General features: G+C 42.5%; 1 protein-coding gene across 2 annotated transcripts in view; it reads left to right on the forward strand.

The window, feature by feature from the left end:
* The window catches only part of fgf14 (fibroblast growth factor 14), a 92,587-nt gene that overhangs the window by 63,014 nt on the left and 10,354 nt on the right, over nucleotides 1-19,219 (forward strand). For both annotated transcript variants that reach the window (XM_086220241.1, XM_086220242.1), the window contains exons 2-3: nucleotides 2,527-2,637; nucleotides 4,868-4,971. In XM_086220241.1, coding sequence (XP_086076367.1) covers nucleotides 2,527-2,637; nucleotides 4,868-4,971 — 215 coding nt within the window. The remainder of the gene's footprint in view (nucleotides 1-2,526; nucleotides 2,638-4,867; nucleotides 4,972-19,219) is intronic.

Raw genomic sequence — 19,219 nt, forward strand, 5'->3', positions numbered from 1 at the left:
GATGAAAAATCTATGTGCAAATTATGTGTGTGTGTGTGTGTGTGTGTGTGAGTGTGAGTGTGTGCGCGCGCGCTTCTATCTGTTATGAAATGTTTGTTTTGTATGAGTGTCGTCTTTATGTTGCATGCTCCTCACTGTGGTGGTTACGCTCATTCACTCACACCCAACCAGCTCATCAGAAGCGATTAAGGGTTCAACGTCTCGCTCAAGGACCTTCTGAGAAGGCCACGCAGTGACATCACGTCGCCTTGCGCAATGACGGTGACCTGAGGACAGACGGGGAGAAGATGTAGAGAATGACGCAACAAAAGCTGCGACGCATTTTAATGTTTCGCCTCTGTCACTGGCTTGAGACATGATGTTTTCAGCTTGTTTGTCCTTCTCCTTGTCCTGTTGCCAGTGGACGTGATATCTCTGGATCACGTTGAAGTCGTTCCTTCAAATTTGGCTCAAACGTTGACTCGCACTCTGAACTGATTAGAATTTGGTGGTGTAAGGTCGATGTGACCTCTCAAAATTTGGCCAGACCTCAAGAAGTCTGCTGGAAGTTCACATAAACATCTAAGATGAAATGCTAAAAGTTCAGAGGCCAACGTCACTGAAATATCATGTTGAAAGATACTTTCATTTCCAAAATTCAACATTTCTAGTTATCCATTGGGATTTTGGTGGTTTTAGATACAAATAAAGAACTCATTTATGGATTTGTTGATTGAAAAGAAAATTAATAATTGATGTCATTCATGAAGCAAAAGATGCCAAAGTTACAAAAGGATTTCAGTCTGGTTTTTCTGTTTTTATAAAATAAAATGTAAATTGAATATATTTACGTTTTAGAGAGAAAAGACAAGACAATGAACCAAGTCACTTATTAGAAAACTCATCAATACAGTAGTAAACAGTTAATAGAAATGTGCTGTGGACAATGAAGGGATACCAACCTCCAAACACTTCCAAAACAGTACATTTCTACTCAAAAATGTCCCTTAATATCAGGAGGAACCACTTAACAACGAGCCTGGTTTTAAGACAGTTCCATTATTTGAAGGAGCATTTCCATATTGCCTTGGCGTAATATATCACTTATTACAACCACAAAAAAGGTTTATAATTGCTTGCAATAATCAAAATTATCCTCCAAAGCATCCTCCAGAACAATTTTGTCAAGACAGAAATGAGGCACTTGTGGTTTTTGCAGTGCGTGTGCGTTATTCAGAGTTCATCAGCCATGTAGCGCAGCGACGAGAGAAAAGATGATGTGTGCACGGTGACACGTGTCTCTGGCTGAGTGGCAGCTTTGACTGGGCTCTTATTGTTAACCAGAGAGATCCTGTCACTGTCCTTTCAGCCTGCTCAAAGCTTGGCGGAGGCACTCTTGACAGGCAGAAATTCAGCTTTTGCCACCTTTACATTGTTGGGGGGGGGGGGGGGCAAAGCAGTTCTACTGAAAGCTGGTAGAACAATGTCGTGGAGCTTGCACACACACACACACACACACACACACACACACACACACACACACACACACACACCCCAGGCAGCAGGGAAAGGTTTCAGAACGTCCTGCTGGCTGCCATCACCCCACCGAGCCATTTCAGGAAAGACTGCCCTAGGCTCGCTACTGACAGGAGAAGCCTTTCTCTGCCCCTCTGCAAGACCTCTTGAGTTCTCCTCTGTGGTTATGCTCACTCTCTCTTTTTCTCTCCTTTTTCTTCTTTCGCTTTCTCTCACATACACACAGACACACACACACACACACACACTTGCTAGGAGCGCATAGTTTAGACTCAGGTGAGGTTGATTGTTTACCTCCCTGGGGCTTTCTTAGAATGAAATCTGGTGTGATGGCTGTCTCTGTGATAAGACTAATGTTGATGCTATATGACCCCAGTGGTTGTCCGTGCACACGCCCAGACACACACAAACGAGAACACACACCCCCAGATGAAGAAATATTGCTGCATCGCTTGAGCACAAGCAATATCTCAATGTGTACCCACCCACGTGCAGCTTTATTAAAACCTATCCCTTTCACTTTTCTACTCCTTTACCTCGCTTCTTCTAGCGTCATTCCAAAACCCACCAAACTACATCGCCAACATGACGGTTAGAGGAGCAGTGACTGCTGGGTAATCTCAACAATAGGTGTGGATAATTCTCCTTTTAGGTCAGTTGGAAGCAGAAGCGGAACAAAACAGCAGAACGGAGCACAAAACCTCTCACATCCTACACACTGAGGGACCCAGAGAGGGTGCTGTTGGGTTCATTACAGGAGTCAGGCGATAATTCTGCTGACTGTAATTGGATGGCCCATCTCTGAGAAGGGCAGGGTGAATATGCTCAGAAAGTTGGCGATGGGAAACACTGTAAAATGATTCTAGAGAATCTTTCATTGCAGCTCCGGATCATTTTAAAATATTCTCGTTACAGTAAAGCAATCACTCCCCCCCCCCCCCCGAACGGCTGCTACCCTGATGGTTTCTCTGCCATTCTTCACACTTGTTTATCCCTCTTTCTCTCCTGCAGATCCCCAGCTCAAGGGTATAGTGACCAGGTTATATTGCAGGCAGGGATACTACTTGCAAATGAATCCCGATGGCTCTCTTGATGGGACCAAGGATGACAGCAGTAATTCCTGTGAGTACCTTGACTGTTGGCCTTCTGGAACAAAACTGTGTCTGGTGTCAAGAGAAACACTTGAAGAATGACCAACAGATGATACGGTGAAATGTAGTATAAAACCTGAGTCGAAGCGTTCTTGCTCGTAAGGAGCTTTAGATGTACAGTATGTATTGTATGAGCAACACTCCCGTCATGCCGCCGACATTCATGCCACTCAGAATTGTATCATCGGTGTTATGAAAGAAAAGTCAATACGCAACTTCACAACAACATAATGTGAAATACTCTGGAAAAATACACATTTGTATTTCCATGGGCTTCAGCTAAGGATAATAGGTGAAGGTGTTGGGTTTTGTTTTTGAGAGCATGATCTCAGGAAAATGTGTGCAAAATTGACTTGACTGAAAGTTTCAGGTTCTGAATTCAAAAAACGAGTTGAGTTTTATACACATGTACAGTTGGAATTTTGCAAAAACAAAACAAAAAAGCATAAATTTGCTGTCAAATCCATTTAATTTAATTCTGCTTTTACTGATCTGTTTCCAATTGCCATGTTCAGTCTGGGATCCGCTATCATGGTTATCAAACTCTTCAACGCAGATGTTTGAGAGTGGCCTTGATTCACTTCTGTGATTTGTATTCAAAACAATGGAGGTACAAAGGATTATGGGATACAGAGGCATAGAAGGGTCATAGCCAAGGAGGGCAAGAGAAGAAAAGTCAGATAAACAGGCATGTAACAGATCTCAGGAAGGGCAGAAGAGCAAGTAATGAAGCATGTAATAACAGAACATGGGAGGGTGTAAATGAGAGTGAGCCAAAGTGAGGAGATGGTGTAGCAGAACAGGTGACGCGTGTGTGGATGAAGATGAGGGTGTGAATTCTTTGGACAGGTTTTGGAGATGGATGTCTTTGGGAGAGAAGATGTCTAACACTAATTGGATCTTAGCTTCAATGTTCTCGTATCATTAGCAAGCAGCAGGATTCCTGAGAATATCAGTTTAAAATATCATAACTGGATCTCGAGAAACCGTGAGAGAAGCCGACGGTCAACTGCTGCAGCTAAATAATTAAGTCCCTGCTGCACTTCTTTAAAGTTGGAGCTGTGAATTGATCATAAATCACCAGCTGTTATCCGTCAATTTATTTAACTGCTTCAGAGATTGTTCATTTTGGATTTATAGTACGAGTGTCAAAAGTTTGTGAAGCAAAATATAAGAGACCAAACTCTTTTGCAACTGCAGCAAACTCCCACAAAACGGAGGAAACAAAATGATAGATTGTTAGTGGGGATTTGGATGTATTTATAATGATTTATAATGATGATGATTTATTTCAGCTTTATAATTCACATGCTACACATTCTGCATTTATTCATCCAGCTGACTTGAGCAGGTAGGGGGTCTGGACCCCACCCCTTCCTCTCAAAAAGGCAACCGTGAAATCACACACTCCAGGAGAGAAGGTGAACTAAGAAAAGAGAAAGCTTGAAAGGAAAAAAATTGTATTATTAGCTGGTTCTGGCACTTCTCCCTCAGCGCTGTAGGCTAGGTGCTTAATTTGATTCCAGTGCTCGATGTTAACGCCAGCCTGACACTCTAGATTGTGTCACTTACCCCTGTCAGCATGAGGAGATGTGGCACATGTCACATTAGATAAGCTGAGGAGTGAAGAGTGACACAGTGGCCAAAACAGATAAGTGTGTAGACATGGGTTGTTTCATATGTTTAAAACTTCAAACTCAACTTTTCCAAATAGTCAAGAAGCCAACAAAAACAACCTTGCCAATACCAATTACTTACAGGTTCAGTAAGATCAATATGTAGCACCTTAATGTCCCAGTAAGGCCAGTTCCATTGTCCTTCACCAGTACAAACAATAACCATTACCTGCCAGGCACAAGGAGTCTGCTGCAACAACTAAAGGACTATTAAATCTCCCATGCATCAATGACGGCCCCAATTACAGCCTAACCAATTTCATTACCAATTTCTGTGTGGCCGAGGCCATGCTAGGCTAGTCACGTTCACCAGCCATGCGGCAATTCATCTTCACAGATTCCCTAAATGTAACACGCAGCAGCCGCATTGTCGATGCCTTTTGAAGCATTAATGATAGGCGGCTTGCATGCGGATGATGGATTCTACTATCAGATTTTAACTTCATCATTAGGACACAACAATCCTCTTCTATTTTATGCCTGTTTTTTGTCTGGTCACATGTGTTTGTTTGTTTTTCTCCCCAGCTTTGTTCAACCTTATTCCCGTGGGCCTCCGAGTTGTCGCCATTCAGTCCGTGAAGACAGGGTTATACATCGCCATGAACGGGGAGGGCCATCTATACACATCAGTAAGACAGCTGATTCAATTCTATTCTATTCTATTCTATTGTGTCGTCACGTCTTGTTAAAGTTCAAGTATACAGGCACACAAAAACCTGCATTACGCACAACATGAGCCTTTAAAGTCAAGCTCAGATGAAAACTGGTTATTAACATTTTTAGTTTAGATTCTTGCTCACATTGTTCACCTATTCAACAAAATTTGTATCTTTTTCCATCAAAATCCACTCTTTTTTTTTCTTGCTGTGAAACAAAATATGACGTGCTCACGTAAGCATGCGCCAACAGATGACTTCAGTCAGCATTTGACTTTTAGCAGCATGTTGTCTCACTGTGGCTACATTAGTTAGCTAGCTAGCAAATGTGGTACGCTGGTGTTTGAGGCTGTTTACGACTTCGGATCCTGTTTTCTTTTCCCAAACTTCCGAGAGTATAGCATCCAGATTGTGAAGCGATTATCAACTAGCATTCAGCTCTGGATCCTGCTTCTCTGCATTCCAAACAAGCTTCTCCAAACACGATTTCCTGCTTTTCTATCCATGTTTCACTTGGAAATGCATCCCCAGACAGCAGTTGGACACTTTCAAAATGCCATTTCAGCTGGACTTCAGGCCAAACACATATCTTTATTCACTTTTTAAAGTATCTTTTTACTATCTGTGTTTTGCAGGCAATAAATAAAACCATTCTGACACAGATATGTAGACAGAGATGCCGCCGGAGAGACACTGGTTTCCATGACCGTGAACACGCGTCAGATATTTGTAACAGGATAATTGCATCGCAGTGAAGGTTAAAGATCCCATTAAGCGGAAATGTGTGCATAAAGTTTCCATTTGATAGGTGAAATGTCCCTCGAGTTTTCATTCCATTTAAAAAAACATTTACATCATAATTCAGGCGGCATATATATTTCTCTCACAAGGGATCAGTCTCCATGCTGTTGCAGGGCAAATATTTTTGGTCTGCTGCTCTATTAAATGAATTGGGAGAGAAACGTTGTAATACTTTGACATATCCATCTTCGGGACAAAGTAAACCATGTGGCTGTGTCTGACCAGAGGTGTGGCATCTGCTATTTCTTTCATGTCCTAGTAGTCAGTCCCTGTTATTGACGTCTTCTCCTCAAAATAAACCAGGCATCTGTCGGCTAGACAGCCAAGGGGGTGATAAGACGTCACCCAGCTCAGATAGTGTCTCTAGTTTCACGCTTCCAGCCTGTCCTCTCCCAGTCAGTCAAATCAATCAGCGGTAGGAACACTGGGAGTAGGGCCCCTCTCCCAGACAGGAGTATCCATCAGATTCACTGTCTCTCCTCTTCCCTCGACTCTCCTCATGTTCCCAATCCTCCAAGCGCAGAGCAGGAATTGCTATCTTCTTCTCCATTCATTACCTTGGAGGTTTAGAGGCACTCTTGCTGTACAATGCACCGGTATTCCCCTGGAATTCTTGAATACTTAATCACCGCTCGACTTGAACCATGAAATGAAATTCATTAGAGGAGGATTGACCTAGAATCCTATGGATTTTATTAAGGAACTGGATACTAGAAATGTTAATTTACCCCGTAATTCATAAATCACAAGGAGACCTGAATTATGCAAATTCTCGATTGAGTGTGAAACGCAATCTCATACATGTGAAGGTACTTGTCTTACCTAACTGAGGAAGGTTAGTCAACCTGGTGGACCATGTTGACCAGCGTCAACTTGTGGACACAGAGGGGATATCGGCACTCTCTCTTCTACGCTCTCCGGGTGCTTTAGAGTGTAATCCACCTGCGCCATTATTTTGCTCAAACATTATCCGTATTGTGTGAAACAGCCATCTATATTCACCTATAATGTTCAATCTATACAACTGTGTCATCCTGGTTTTCCGTCCTGTGATTTCGTGTGCTCTGCCTGTCCGTCCAAGAGAAAGGATCCCTCCTCAGTTGCTCCTCCTGACATTTCTCCCATCTTTGCCTCCATTATAGGATTTGATGGGAGTTTTTTTCCTCATCCACATCAAGGGTTTAAAGATAGAAGAGGTTGCATGTGATGCACTGCAGACGACGAAGGCCCTGAGGCAAATTAGTCATATGTGCTGTTTGGTTTTATGAATAAGATTAGCTTGACTTGACCGCTGCATATTCAATACAAAGATGCATGCAACTGGACTAAAAAAAGTCTTCCAACACCTCATCTAGGTTCAGTGTCGAAATGTCACACGGCAGTTCTCGTGACAAAGATACCATTGAGCGGTGAGACACACTAAATGCAACATTCCAAGCAAAGCGAAGCAACAAACAGGCAGCCGTAGTTCTTTGCTGGAAAATGGCAGCTGGCTCCATCTGGGATGGCACTGAGTCGTCATCCCAACTGAAGCAGTTCACGTGTCTGTAGGTTTGTTTTCAAGTGATGGCAAAATGGAGTGCGACTTAGGTGAAGCTCTCCGTTTACCCATGGACTTATGTTGGGGGTTGGGGACCTCTTTGGGATGTCCGCAGGGAGCCTTTATATCTCATCTGGAGGAGCTGGAGTACGTTCCTGGGGAGAGGGATGTCTGGGTTACCTCGCTCAGACTCAGCCCGGTTCTGAATAAGCAGCAGAGGGAATATTTTCACTTCCTACACATCGTATAGTGTCTACACTTCACGTTGCCGTCGGCTTGATTCATCCTGCTGCTGTCACCAGAGCTGGACTCTTTGTCCGCACAGACTGTCTGTGTTGGGCATATGTTCCCATCATTCTCTACTCAGTTTGTCATATTGAATCATTTGCGAAGTGCGTTTAATTCCTGCACAATGATGTGGGCTGACAGTCGTCGCTGTGAAAACCAGACTTGACCTGCCTTAAACTTGATACACGAATACGTGTTTTGATAAAAGCTGCTAATTTCAACCTATAGCCACATCCGGCAGGGCTGTTGATGTTGCTTCTTTTATTATCAGCTGGTCCACCAGCCCCCTGGGCACGTTTAGTCCAAGCAGAGATGTTTTCAAGTGGGTTTCATCGAGGCCAGGATGCTGTGTTCCTTAAGCACAGTTTGATCCTGCTACTCTTCACACATCTCCCCTGCTCCATTTGCAGCTTATTTTTGTGCTAATGGAGGTTCTGATCAGACCTTAACTATCAAGCCACCCACTCAAAGGTCTCTTTTAGCTCCTCAGTGTGTGAATTACCACGGTAATGGCAGCCTTGTAAGATGTTCTTCATCCTCCTCCATCTCCTCCTCCCCTTCTCCCTGCCTCTGTAAGCCAGGTACAAGCTTTCCTCCCATTATCACTTTGTTCCAGTGTAAGTGGGGATCTGCTAGTCGACCCTTTCTAACCATTAGGTGTGTTTGATTGTAGTGCACTCACAGTTTCAGAAACTTCTTTGAAGGTTATATTAATGCATCAAAGATGCAGCTTGGGAAGTAACAGTTGGGGAGTGTACTGGAAACATTGGGGGAATAGTATTTAAAAAAAAATCAATTTCTTCATTTAAAATATCAACCAAGGCTTTTTCGTGGGATGACGCATTTTGATAATGAGTAACGAGAGAGTATGTTCTTTGAACGATGAGATGAATCTAAAAGAGAGTCCAAGTCATTCAGAAAATGTATGGAAAAGCCCATTCAAGGCTGCTGGTAGTGCATCATGTTCTTTTGTATGAGTCACCGAAGGCTCAGCATGCGGCTTGAATGACGGAGATAGCATCAAAGTGAGTGTGCAGCCCGGCACAAAGGACACACCGAGGGGGGACTGAATTAATAAAAAAAAAAAGAAGAGTTCAATCATCTCACTCGTTTTCAATCTGCCGCTTTTCAATCTGAGACAATGAACTCGGCTAATTTCCTCTTCCCCAGGTTGCTGCCTGAATCTGGAATTTTGTTCCAAACTGTGATAAGAGCTGAAGAATTCTCCATTTGTTGAAGAGGCGCATTGGACGCACAACTTAACAGAGACGTAGAACTCAAATTGATATAGAATTCCATAAAAACAAGGATGTGTCGATACTTGCGTTACGCACGATGTAATGATGGCGCTGCACAAAGCAACCCCTCCTCCCAGAGCCAATACATTCTCCTTCCATCTCTCAAGTGTAAACGTTAGAAATTTCATGGTCGGCTGGTTTTCTTTAGAGCGAGATCCCCCCATTCCTTCACTCCACCACAGTCTGTCACCGCTGCCTTTCTTTATCAGGAGCCTGTACTTGTTAGTACTCCCTTTTATGATTGTCAAATTGACTTGCCACATCACTTGAGTGGCCCTTTAAGAAATGGAATCCTTGAGAAGGCCAGCCGGCTTTTGCCTCAATTGTTAGAAGCTGAAACGTCAGTCGTTTGAGCACAGACAACTGAGGGCATCTGTTTCCTGTTGTGGCTGATTCAGCGCGTACGAAAGCTGCGAGGAGCTTGATGGTGACGCTCGCTCAGTTTTGCATCAGTATGAAAATGAAAGACCCCCTGTGCCGGGAAGAATAGAAAAGAGCAGACGTCGATGGAATGTGGCGTCCTTTGATATGCCATTTCATGGGTGCAGAATCTAGATCCCCTTGATATTAAAATAGACCTTTAGGTACAACAGCATAAAATATTAGGATATTTAAAAAGGTCCAATGTGACATGTGCACACCTGAAGCTTTACTAATGCTGCCGAATCTTTTTTAGCGTAATCTGTTAATTCCAAATACATTCACGAGGTAGTGAGATTCACTTTTGAGAGTAAAACTAAACCTGGATTTACTGGTTGTGATGTTGAGCTGATCATTGATATGGAACCATGGAAACTGAGTCCTGGACAGGCCGAACACCAGGACTCGTTTAGGGTACAAAGTGTATTCAGTTAAAGTGTGTGAACTGTATCTCTCTGAGTTAATGAAGTTTAAACCATTTAAACATTGACGCTGTCGTAGGGAACGTCTGGCAGAGACACCCCTTACAACCAAGTGGGTTACTCTCAAGGGATCTAACTTGCAGGTGGATGTTTCTAATTGATCTAGAGGTTGGTGTAGGTTTGACTTCTTTATCAGTTTTTTTTTGTGTGTGTTTGTTTTTTGGGTGGAGCAGAACCCTCCAAACCCACTGCCCTCCACCTGACCTCCCACCCCAGACCCTCATTCCAACAACACAAAACATCTCCTGGTTCTTTAAGTTTTTTGGGCCACAAGATGTGTTGTTGACATCTTTTTCACAAGACCCCTGAGTGAGTGAGTGAGTGTGTGTGTGTGTGTGTGTGTGTGTGTGTGTGTCCTCAACAGATGTCTGTGTGTGAACACACTTCACAAGTGTTGATTGTAAACTTGTCATAGATTTAAAAAAAAAAGAAGATGTGATAGGTTCAGGCAGGAGAAATACTGGTGTGTGTGTGTGTGTGTGCGTGTGTGTGTGTGTGTGTGTGTGTGTGTGTTGGGGGTGTCTCATTTCTTTTCGTACAAATGGAGCCTCTAGCATGTAAGGTTTAGGGTTAGGGTTTAACCCTTTCTTACTAGTCTACTGCAGTTTGCTGCTACTTACAGTTACTTTAAAATACATGACATATACAAGTACAATAGAACAAAACTGCAAAAGAAAAAAAGTTTCTGGAAATCTGGATTAACTGCTCAACCTGACACAAGACAGTTATGTTGTGATGGTAGACTTTTAACAAATCTGTGGAAGAGTATTAGAGCCAGGGATGAGGGAAAAAAATCACAAATGTCGAGAATAAATTTGAAATGTCAAGAATAAAGCTGAGATAAAAGTTGAAATACCATTTTGAGAATGTAGTCAATATGTCAAGAATTAACATGACATTTTAAGATTAAAGTCCATGAAAATGAATGTGGTCGCAACTACAAAATACTGCTAACTTAATACCTGACATTTTGACTTTACCTTCAACATGAAAAATAAAATAAAACATCTTCCTCCTCTCGTATTTGAATGGTCGGCTTTAATACTTGTCAGTTCAAATCTCTTGAAAGTATATAAGCAGCTAAAAATCCTTTTAAAAGAATGTCGCATAAAATGTATTGTTAAGGAAAAAATTGGCCATCTTTGTTAAGAGCTTAAAACACCCTTGAATATTTGCCTAAAAATAAAACTCTTGTGTTATACAGTTCGAAGAAATCCGCCCTTCCACATCTTAGAGCTGTGCTGACCATAATATTCCTACAGATCTACTGCTACCTATAGTGATTACGAGCGTGCTATCCAATCAGGGGGAGTGTCAGTCTCAGAGCTGAGGTTGGGGAGGGGTGAGCCTCATTATTTCCAAAGTGTTGCTCTCTCCCCATGCCTTTAATGCAGTGTCAGTGTCAGAGATGGTGGGGTGGTCATGAGGGCTGGAGGGAGAACAGCTTCATGCATTAATGAACAACAAGGCCAGAGGTAGGCGTCAGAGATGAACTAGTGAACTCCTGGTCAGCACCGCGAAGGAGCTAAGAATAGACAGCGGATGTTCATGTCTTGGCCATAGATTAGAGGTTGAACGATACACATTTGCAGCATCGCGAGCGTGAGGTTTAGGGTCCTGCTTCACCCCAAACAGTCCGCCCTTTTCTATGTGTCATACCTGTGGGAGTCACGCCTCTCTGAACAATAAATCTTCAACACAATGCAGCCGATTCGTCCTCTGTGGGTTTCCAGGTCAACAACTTAAAGGTCTATTAATGTCTTAACCCTCCCTTCCTAAAAAAAGCTGTTAGTCCCCAGTTTATTAATTATAATTGCTGTGAAATGTACGTGGAGCTAGTGCTTAGTCGCTGGTTTACATGCTGCATACTTAGAACACGTGGAGAGTGTGAATGTGCTAGAGGCACGATCGGGGGAATGTTGGATCAGGAAAGTCTCAGAACACTGTAGAACATCACTATTAATCTGCCAAGCTGAGTACTATTACACATACAAGTAGGTAGGAGGCTTTTAAATTCAAATCATCTTTGGCTGTGAGGCTTTTCACAGTACCCCCCCCCCCCCCCCCCACACACACACACACACACACACACACCTCTCCTTCATCAAGAGCTCATGTTACGAGTGAATCCCAGCAAGCTTTCTGTACTCAAGCCCTTAGCAGACCTGATGAATTTGTACGTGGAGCATTTGCTAACATGCTGCTGCTTCCACCATCCCACCGTCCACCATGTGTTAGAATTTGGCTTCCGTTGATTTATCTCAGGTGTGTGTGTGTGTGTGTGTGTGTGTATGTGTGTGTGTGTGTGTGTGTGTGTGGGAGGGGCCTCCAGAATATTGTTGACAGGCTTTTAACCAAAAAGCATATTCATATCACACCTATCTTTTCACAACTCATCCTAATATTTCATCGAGTGATCTGACTGAGGTTCTAGATTATTACTAACCGCCCAGCGACTGAAAAAACCATGCTAGTTATTCCTGCTCAAGGCTGAAGATCGATTCCATGTCCAAGAAGAATATTTGCAAATATCTGCAAATCATCTATGTGATTTCTTATAAGTGATATAGAGGAACTATTTTCTGTAAAATGGTCTCTATCTCTAAAACAAAATTGAGATTATTTTCTTTTGATGTCATGTTTTGAGGTGGTGTATTTTAATGAAAGGGGAAGTTAAAAGCTCCCAGAAACTGGAAGACAAATTTTTGGTAGTTGGGGAGAAAGTTTATGAATGGATTATGTGAGGGTTTGACTTATTCTAATTATTGTTCTAATGTAAAGCCTGATCTCGATGTATATGCTGATGGATAGGGGATTAACACTCAGCAGCCTAATTGTTCCTGCTCAGACTAGATAAACTGTTCTTTTCAGAACCTGTGGTTCCACATCTTGCCGCATTACATTGTACAAAATAACAGAGGGAGTTATAGAAATGTGCTCCGAGCTTCTAAGAAATCCCCCACATCTCTAACGTTGTATCTTCATGGAAGAATGCGCAGCCATATTTCTTCTCTCAAACGGACAGACTCTCTCCTGCGGTGGCCACCAGCCAACTATCGATCTGTCAGCTAGAGCTTACACTGAATCTCGCTCATCCATCTGGGAAAATCCTTACATCTCTATTAAAATGGAGCAGCTAAAACACACAGACGACGCTTCGTTAGGATGGTTTGGATGCTGCAGAAATTGCTGTGAATTATGAGCGAGCGCCTGGCAGATAATGAGAAAGTAGAAGACTGGAAAGAATATGGATGTTTCATTGACCAGCTGCGAGACGGAGAGTTTGGGGAAAAGGGGGGGGGGGGGGGGGGGCTCTGGGGTGTGTTTAGTGGGGGCGGTCCCATCTCCACCACCATGTCCCACGATGTCCCAACATGGTCCCACTGTGGTCAATAGAATCAGGAATAACTACGCTTGTTAACCCCATTTTTCCAGTGCACCTTCTGATTAAAGCTGTCACCATTTTCATGAACACACGTAATGAATAAATGATCATTATTAAATTACACATTGTTTCAGACAATGCGATTGATCCTACCTGCTCTTATCAATGCATGGATTTGCAAATAACATGAAGTAAGACTTCATTCAATTCACACTATTAAACTGCTGGGTCATTCACATTATGTTTCTCAAAAATTGGGTTCTGAAACTTTTCATACAAGGATTGTTGGTCAGTACTGGCAACCACTTTGTCAGAAGCAGAAAAAAAAAATAACTTAATGGCCATTTGGACAAAAATTGCTCGAACACAGCAGGCAAAGAGGTAATAAAAGTCCGGTCTTAGGTGATGGAGTCTACAGGAAGGGTGGAGAAATTGCTGGGGAACGTTACTGCTGCTTTTGTATTCCTCCAAGTCCCAGAAATGTCATGAAACACAATGCCGTCTGTCTGGCTCATCATCCGAAGGCGCACTCAGCCTGCTGACTTTCACAGACATCTCCAGGAGCTGCATCTGGATGTCTGCCGCTACAAACTTAGAATGTTGATGTCACGTAATTGCAATAATTGGATCAAAACGATGCCAAAATAAGTGCGCGATGTTACCGATTAGTTGCAAGCAATTAGCACCAGTCTTGACATGTTGATAAATGTCTCCCGTTATCCTCACATCCGCAGTTTGGAGTTGGCCTGAAAGACATTCTTGTGCGTAAGTATTAACACCAGTGAGCAGCGGAGATGAGGGAGAACAAAGACTTTCTGTTCCTTGAGTTTCATCTGTCTTCCTCTGGAGAGAATATCTCACTGTGTAGCAAATGGAATCATTTTTATTTTGCCGTGTTGCTGGAGCTCTATCACAGCAAACATGTCCGGAGTGTTTACTGTATTAATGACCCGAGTTCTGTCCTAATTGCTTTCCCATTGTGTAAATGTCAAGCGACACCGAGCTAATACAAAAAGTGCTCGCTGCCTCAAGAGCAGTGTAATCTGCAAGTGAGAAGCAGCAGATGGAGAGCTTGTACAGTAATAAGCAGTCCTCGGGAACTCAATCTCCAAACAGTAAAAGAATGAATAGCACTCAGACGTTCGCACCAGATCGTATATGAGCTCTTCACTGATTGTGCTTTGCTGTCTCATAATACTGCCTCATTAATGACAGGAAAAAATTGATTGGTGCAATATATGTAATAATATCATCTTTTGGATGGGGATTATCTCAGAGAGGTTAAGTCATGCAGTTGTGCACCGTTGGTGCAGTGGTTGAATGTCTGAGTTTCTCATTTGATGCTGCTCTTACAAAGTGAATCATCCTGGGGGGTCCAGGTCTCAGGGTCCGGCTCACAACCACCTCCTCAAAAGGAGAGTTTGCTGTCGTTTCACTAGTATCGGTCCTGATGTTGGTTCAGTAATGTCCATCACTCACAACTGAGTCTGATACGTTTCTGAAGATTTCTCTTTCAGTAATAAACTAGAAATACCACATTATGACACGTGTGTGTCACATTTGAAGAGATTTCCCCAAGGTCTCCCAGAGACGCCGTTAGAATGAGACGGATGGATGGACGACTCGGAAATGTAGAGCCTCTTGGTGATGGCTGTCGCCTGCGTGGAGGAATAAAGAACAAAAAAGTGTGACAAGACTGGCACGGATCACCTTGTGTCTTCCTGGAGATGATTTCGTGAGTCACCCCTCTATTCCAGACTCCCTTTATAAAACCACTGATTTTGCCACAGCAGGGCATCTCCTCAGATCCAAATCTCAGTTTCTGATCCAGCCTCCAGGAAGGGATCCGCTTAGATCCAAGTCACACAAGGAGAAGGGACGTACCAGTTTTCCTTGATGCTCAAATGACAAAAAAATCTTGAAGGTTACAACTTTGTTTATAATGGCTCAACCTTTGGAAGGACTTTGTGTTATGCCTCCCGGGTTTCTGGTTCAAGCCTTGTTCATGCTGTGCTTGGACTGAAGTGTAGGTGTGAGAAAGATAGAGATTCTTTTACTGTGACAGAAAAGCCCACAGCGCTCAGCCTGCCTGCCTGCAGATATAATAGCTGCACTCCACCACAAGAACCCTCCTTCCTTTTCTATTTTCCACGCATGACATGAAAATAACATTTTATGAAACGCCACCCCTGGAGTTGCTAAAAATCAATACAGCGAGAGCCCCTACAGAAAGACTGTAAATCATGAAAATTCCTTCCTGCAGGTCTCTTTGTCCATGTGGTTCTTCAAACTGTTATTTTAGTGCAACTATCTTCCAGAAACTGCACTTCAGTGTGTATTTGTACGATGAGAACATAGACAGTACACAGGAAAATGACGCAGCAGTTTGATATCAAAACAGATCATGTATCAATACCATAAAGCCACTAATCCATGGTGATGCTCATGCAAATTCTGACAGAAATTATTTGCCTATGAATGGAAAATACAGGCAAGACTTGTTAGAAGATCTCACATTTATTTTACTGTACCTAAAACTGTTGGAAAACACCATTTTAAATTTGAGACTCAGGAATCTGCCTGAACATGAGGGTTTTTTAAATCTGACTGTGGCCTTGTTCTTCGGTTGTGGCCACCATCCAAAGTCTTTGGATTGAGTTGCAGTTTGAGAGGTTCCAGACAAGTGGGGGTGATGTAAATGAGCCCCCAGCTCAGCATTAATGTATTTAATTTTTCCCCAGAGAAGCAGTTTTGCCTCCTTGCCTTGTGTGCTTATGAGCTGAATAGCAGTAATGAGGGATCTAGTCTTGGAATCATCGGTGATACTTGGAAAAGATCTCCTGGGAGACCAGAAGAACCCAGAAGGGGGAAATGGGGAGCAACAGAGCTGCACTGAACCTGAGCAGTGGTTTTTATTTGGTTTCTGTGGTCCGCGATGATTGACTTTGTGGCTTTATCAGACGAGTTGGGTTTAATGGTGTATATTCGTGCAACTGATTAGTATTTCTCCTCCTCCTTAAAGCTCCCTCCCCGGGTGCAAGGCTCCCTATTTCCCAGATCAAATATGGCAGCCACACCCACTGAACCCACCATCTTTAACAATCTCTGCGTCTACATTCCAGTTTGTTTCACTTCAATGAGCTGCATTTTATTGTTATAAATAAATCCTGATGGACAGATCGAGTTTGGCTGGTGTTTGAACAGCTGATGGACGGACTGGCCGGTTGGTTCTGTGCTTCATTTCTGGCAAGTGGACCGGTGGAATCATTCAGCCTTCCAGCTGTAGCCCTGCCACATTTTATCCTCAGAGACAGAGAGACCGTCAGGGGAATCCTCTTGTGTCTTCCCCTCATGCACATTCAGAGGCTGAGCGCTCTGGCTGCTGTTCAACAGGATTCCAGGAGAGACAGACAGAAAAAAGTAGAATCAAATAGGAATTAAGGGTCTTCCCAAATGAATGAACTGATGAAGAAATCAAATCAGGCACTATGAAGAAACCACAGCTATGATCAGATCTAGTTACAGTTGGAACATCTGGCTTTGTATATACATAATAACCCGGTCCATTCCTGCTGTAATAGTTACACCTACTTGTGTAATACACTGCAACGCAACCACTGCTGATGAATAATATCCTCAGTGTCCGTTTCATAATGTGATAATCCATTACAACCTCTGACTTGCCTCGGAGAGACATAGACAGATGGAATCTGTTGGGCTGAATTTACATAAAAACTTGGCACTCTAAGTTAGCTTATGTGGGAGCAGCCAGAGATACAATAATAGAGTTTAGGAGGCAAATACTGTAAATTATTTTGATTACTGAAAATGGATGGCCTCTGGAGTTTTGCATTAAAGTGGGCCACTTGTGTTTCCCTGCTCTATTTTTTTTTTCTATTATTCTGGGAATCAGCTAGAGTAGCTTTGCATGATTCACAATTTTAAAAGAAAACATCTTATTCATCCTCAGTTTCGCCTCTGTTTGAAGTAATCCATTCAAACATTATAAAAACAGAGTCCATTTATGGACCCCGTGCTACTTATTCCCCTGATGGCCATTTGTATAACATGTAACAGCAACTATGAAGACAGTACATTTGAATAACTCATTCTGTATCATCAAATCACATACGATATTTAACATTTAAACTGTTTTTTTTTTCCCCGATGTGAGTTTAAGAGTTTTGGGGTTTTTTTCTTAAGACAAATACATTTAGCCTTCCAGTCAGAGCTTTGCAAGAACTGAATGGTTGGGTGGTTTAAATGCAGCGTCATTTGAAAAACCCCCCCTCACTGCATTAACTAACTTTTAATGGTCACTTTGATCAAGTTTCAAGACTCTGCAAGAACTTCTTGATGATCTGTACTGAATGGGGAAAAAGATTCAAGACGAAAAAACGCGTGATCTTCTGCGGGTCTAGAATCCTGAGGATGCTTCTGGACTTGCAGATAATACTGATCATTTGAAAACACAAAGCGTTTCTAAAATCACAACACCAGATACCAGATTGTATTCACTCGCAACTTTTAATGACACTCTGCACTGATTATATCTACTAAAACAAAGTTAGAGGAAGCACTCAGTCACATAATACAAACAAATTCAAATGTAATAATTTTTCCATTCCATGAAAGGACATGAGAAGTTTACTGTTTATCCTCCAGCCTGAACAAATCTTCACATATAACTGATAATCTACCAATCGTAATCCAGGCAATATAATCACTGCCATATTCCAAGGTTTTTGGCCTCTGCTTAATCCTTCTGGGTCTCACTCTCAGAAGTTAAACCATAAGCAATTTTTGTGAGCTCGCGTTTTGGGATAAGCGGTGTTGCTCAGGTGCGATGTTGTGCCAAAAAACCCAAACCAAAATAGCACAGCTCTGCATTTCATCTGCATAAACACAACCTCTGTGGTGTTGTTCCACCCACCCGGTGCACAGTGACACTTAAGAGCTGCACAATTACCAAAAAGACACAATAAAAAAAGCAGCTGCACCTGACAAAAATGGCACTGCATCAACATGCGCTTTTCCTCTGCGTGCGTGAAAATAGAGCCCTGTATCCTTCAGCCAGACAACACGTCGAGACATGTTGAGCCCCCCAAAAAGACCTAAAATATGATGAGAGGAACTTTCGTGGCCCATCACCTGATCCTGTAATTAGACGCAGAACCATTTGTAGCCCCTCGGTGACTCTTACATTTTATATATGCATTGTTTTGGCTTCTCAAAAGTATTTCCCTGATACCCTAGTTGTGTTCCCAACGTCTCAGATCTGTTTTACTTTCTCTGGTTCAACTGACCCCAGTCTGATCTTTTGCAGATCCAATCTGTAAAATAAATTTATAAACAGATAAAAAGGCCCACGGAATCATCCTTCATGAAAATCAATCTGATTTGAAAGGGACATCTGTCAATACGGCCGTTATCGAACAATCTCAGTGCTGTGATTGAAGCAATTTGATGACGTAGTCATGTATTGTCATTTGGTTCCGAAATTTTTGGACCCCGGAAGATAAACCCAGCTCATACATTATTTATCTTTTTTTAGACTGCGCAACAAATTTTGGTTCGACTTTATGCTAGCAGTTTCATGAAATCTAATAATTATTAAATCAGTGCCGAAGCTAAGGTGCTGTACTGAATTCATTTTAGTATTAGCCTTGCAAAATTAGTGACACATTTTTGTAAAATAAACAGTTACTTACAGTTTGACATCATAACCGGTTGTCCCGAGGAGTACGACCTGAATTTGTGGCACATCAACAAAAACGAGCTACACGATCACAACATTTACCGTTTGACATCACTTGCAGGAATGAGTATGACCTTAATTAACAACAAAGACAATTATTTAGGCTCGGCGCGAGTACATTCCTTACGTCCCACCACAAACGCCACCATGTCGAGTGACGTCAAACCTGTTTCAGAGAGAAAACAACACCAATCTCAGTCATCCGTCATCGGGCGTGCCCGCCACGACGAAGGAGCCTTCTGACTTTCC

Source organism: Aulostomus chinensis, chromosome 12 (assembly GCF_037954235.1).
Source record: "Aulostomus chinensis isolate RoL2024-O1b breed Wild chromosome 12, RoL_Achi_v1.0, whole genome shotgun sequence".
NCBI classification, from domain to species: Eukaryota; Metazoa; Chordata; class Actinopteri; order Syngnathiformes; family Aulostomidae; genus Aulostomus; species Aulostomus chinensis.